At 38.3% G+C, this 3,691-nt stretch overlaps 1 protein-coding gene across 1 annotated transcript; it reads left to right on the top strand.

The window, feature by feature from the left end:
- Positions 1 to 463: 463 nt before the first annotated feature.
- On the top strand, positions 464 to 1,420 carry LOC110289410 (olfactory receptor 4F3/4F16/4F29-like). The gene has a single exon (XM_021155603.1). The coding sequence runs from the start codon at positions 482 to 484 to the stop codon at positions 1,418 to 1,420; it is 939 nt and encodes a 312-aa protein (XP_021011262.1). The 5' UTR covers positions 464 to 481.
- The last annotated feature ends 2,271 nt before the right edge of the window (positions 1,421 to 3,691 follow it).

Below are 3,691 nucleotides of genomic sequence, written 5' to 3'. Positions count from 1 at the left end.
CTAATTTATATTCACATGAGGAGTTTACAAGGATACTCTCCTTTAAAATCCAACCAAATTTATCTTTATATTTTTTCAAGTTTTTGAATTTAAAACTTTTCATTTTAAAACTTTTCTCATTTTTCTTTCCTCTTCCTTTCCTCTTCCTCTTCCTTTGCTTTGCTTTGCTTTGCTTTGCTTTCCTTTCCTCTTCCTCTTCCTCTTCCTCTTCCTCTTCCTCTTCCTCTTCCTCTTCCTCTTCCTCTTCCTCTCCTCTCCTTCCCTTCCCCTTCCCCTTCCCTTCCCTTCCCTTCCTCAATGCTTCCTATTCACCTTCCCTTGTTATTTATGGAAAAATGTGAGGTGATTTCACTGCAGTCTGAAGTTATAATCCTCTGATTACTACTGGTGCTCAGCACTTATTTATATATAGGTAGGACTTTACAATAATATAATTTATAGTTTCTCTTGTTTCCTCCTTCAGTCACTGTCAACACAACCAATGGAAGGAGCGAATCAGTCTGTGGTGTCAGAGTTTGTGTTCCTGGGACTCACCAACTCCTGGAGTATTCAACTATTTCTCTTTGTGTTCTCCTCTATGTTTTATATGGCTAGCATGATGGGAAACTGCCTTATTGTGTTCACTGTGGCATCTGACCCTCACTTACACTCTCCCATGTACTTTCTGTTGGCTAACCTCTCTTTCATTGACTTGGGTGTTTCTTCTGTTACTTCTCCGAAGATGATTTATGACTTATTCAGAAAGCACAAAGTCATCTCCTTTACAGGTTGTGTTACTCAAATATTTTTCATTCATGTCATTGGTGGTGTGGAGATGGTGCTGCTCATAGCCATGGCCTTTGACAGATATGTGGCCATATGTAAGCCTCTTCATTACCTAACCATTATGAGCCCAAGGATGTGCATCTTGTTTTCCGTGGCTGCCTGGGTGGTTGGCCTTATGCATTCTCTGATTCAACTGGCTTTTGTAGTAAACTTACCATTCTGTGGACCAAATGTGTTGGACAGCTTCTACTGTGACCTTCCTCGGTTTATCAAACTAGCCTGCATTAACACTTACCAGCTGGAGTTAATGGTCACAGCCAACAGTGGGTTCATCTCTGTGGGCTCCTTCTTCATACTGATCATTTCATATATTGTCATCATAATCACTGTGCAAAAACATTCTTCAAGTGGTTCCTCTAAAGCCTTATCTACTCTTTCTGCTCACATCTCTGTGGTGTTCTTATTCTTTGGTCCTTTGATATTTTTCTATACCTGGCCATCTCCTTCCACACACCTTGATAAGTTTCTGGCCATATTTGATGCAGTTATCACTCCGTTTCTGAATCCTGTAATCTATACATTTAGAAATCAAGAAATGAAGGTAGCAATGAAGAGAGTATGCAGACAACTAGTTAGTTATAGGAAAACTTCCTAAATGTACTATGGACTGTCTTCTGTAATGTAGAATTTTATTGTTCATCAATCTGAAAAATCATTTGCATGTATATACACATATATTTCACATATGAATTACATAGGTATATTTTCCCATCTACTCAGGCAGGAACAATCTTTTCTGAAAACAGAGAACTACATGTATTTATAAAGCAAAGATTATAATAATCTTTAACCTACATTCCTAAGGAATGATGTTTATTTAAAGTCACTGATGCATTAAACTCTGTAGAACAAGGAAAATCTCTCTTTCCTTTTTTCTTTTTTACATTTGAGAACTTCATATATGAATATTACATTCAAATAATTTCTTCACTCTGTATCCCCACAAGTTATCCCTGACCTCTTTCATTCCTTTTGCTATTCATGATTTATTAATTATTATTGTTACATTCACACATGTGAGCACACATATGTATAACTTTATATATACATATATGTGATGTATATATATATATATATATATTTATATCAGTATAAATTATGCTGAATACATTTAATGTTGATAATAAGCCTATCTGTTAGGAACAATAGGATAACCTTGGTCTTGGATAACATATCAAATTATAATCTGTCTCATATGCAGTAATTTCTGGATGGATTTTGGTGCACGTATAAAGGCTTACTGAACAGAACCAATTGTCTGTCTCCTTTAGTTTGTACAAATATGTGTTTTGAGTTTTTTAGTTTTAGAAGGAGGTCCAAGTCAAGAGAATACACACAGGAACATAATGGATGCATATTTTTCATAGAAGATTTGAAAGAAATTTTGGAACTAACTAGAAACTAAGAAAACACAATTTTTCTACTCAATTAGCATAATTCTATTCACACACATTAAAATCTTATTTTTTTTTTTGTATTTTTCATTAAGTTATTTATTTACTTCACATCCTGATTGCGGCTTCCCTCCTCTCTGCACACCCACCCTTCCCCCTCCCTAGCCCTTCATTTATCCTGAGAAAAGTTATGCTTCTGATGGATAGGAACCATGCTTGGCATATCAAGTTTCAGTAAGACTAGGTGTATCTTCTTCCATTGAGACTAGCCAAGGCAACCCAACTAGGGGAAAGGGATCTAAAGGCAGGCAATGTAGTTAGAGACAGGCCCTTTTCCCACTTTACAGTTCCACATGAAGTCTTATCTGGACAACTGTCAAGCCTAGGTCAGTCCCATGCAGGCTCTCTGGTCAGAAGTTTAGTTTTGAAGATTTGGTATAGGCCCAGGATAGTTGATTTTGTAGGGGTTCCTGTGATATTCTGTACCCCTCTGGCTCCTTCAATCCTTTCTTCCACAGAATTTTCTAAGCTCCACTCAATGTTTTGTTGTGGGTCTCTGCATCAGTTTCCATCTCTTGCTGGGTGAAACTTCTCTGATAACAGTTTTGCTACACTCTTGATTGCAAGTATAGCAGAGTATCATTAATAGTGTCAGGGATAGGCTGTCTCTCATGGCATGGGTCTCAAGTTGATCCAGTCATTCATTGGCCCTTCTCTCAAATTGTGCTGAACCTTTTACCCCTACACATCTTGTAGGCAGGACAAATTGTGGATCTAAGGTTTTGTGGCTGGCCTGGTGTCCTAATCCCTCCATTGGAAGTCTTGCATCATTACTGGATGTGGCTGATCCAGGCTCCATATTTCCCTATTGCTAGGAGTCTTAGGGTGACTCTCATAGCTTCTTGAGAATTTCCATGACCCTATTTTTTTTTTTAGCTTACTCCTGAAATGCTATCCCAACCCCTAGTCTAGTTTTCTATCCCAGTACTCTCTTCCTCCATCTTCTCCCTACCTAATCCCTCCTGTTTCTATCCCCATCCCTTTCCTAACCTGTCCCCTCTCTCCATCATCCACTGGCATCTGATCTATTTCTCTTTCCAGTGTGATTCAAGTGCCCCCATCTATTCTTTCATTTATTTATTTCTTCTTCTTTTTGTTTTGTTTGTTATTTTTTTATTAATTTTTTTATTGATGGAAACAGAGGCAGAGACCCACAACCAAACATTAGGCAGATCTTGGGGAATTCTGTGGAAGAGGGGTGTGGAAGAATTTAAGGAGGTCAAGCACCAATGCCAGAATAAGAAAACCAATAGACCCTAGTAACCTGAGGCCATAGGGGCTCACAGAGACTGAATAACCAACTAGAGAGCATGCATGGTACTGACCTACATCTTCTGCACTTATGTAGCAGTTGTGCATCTTGGTCTTCATGTGGAACCCCTAACAACAGGAACAAGGTCTGTCTCTGACTC

Source organism: Mus caroli, chromosome 2 (genome assembly GCF_900094665.2).
Source record: "Mus caroli chromosome 2, CAROLI_EIJ_v1.1, whole genome shotgun sequence".
Classification (NCBI taxonomy): domain Eukaryota; kingdom Metazoa; phylum Chordata; class Mammalia; order Rodentia; family Muridae; genus Mus; species Mus caroli.
This window is presented reverse-complemented; position numbering and strand designations above follow the sequence as displayed.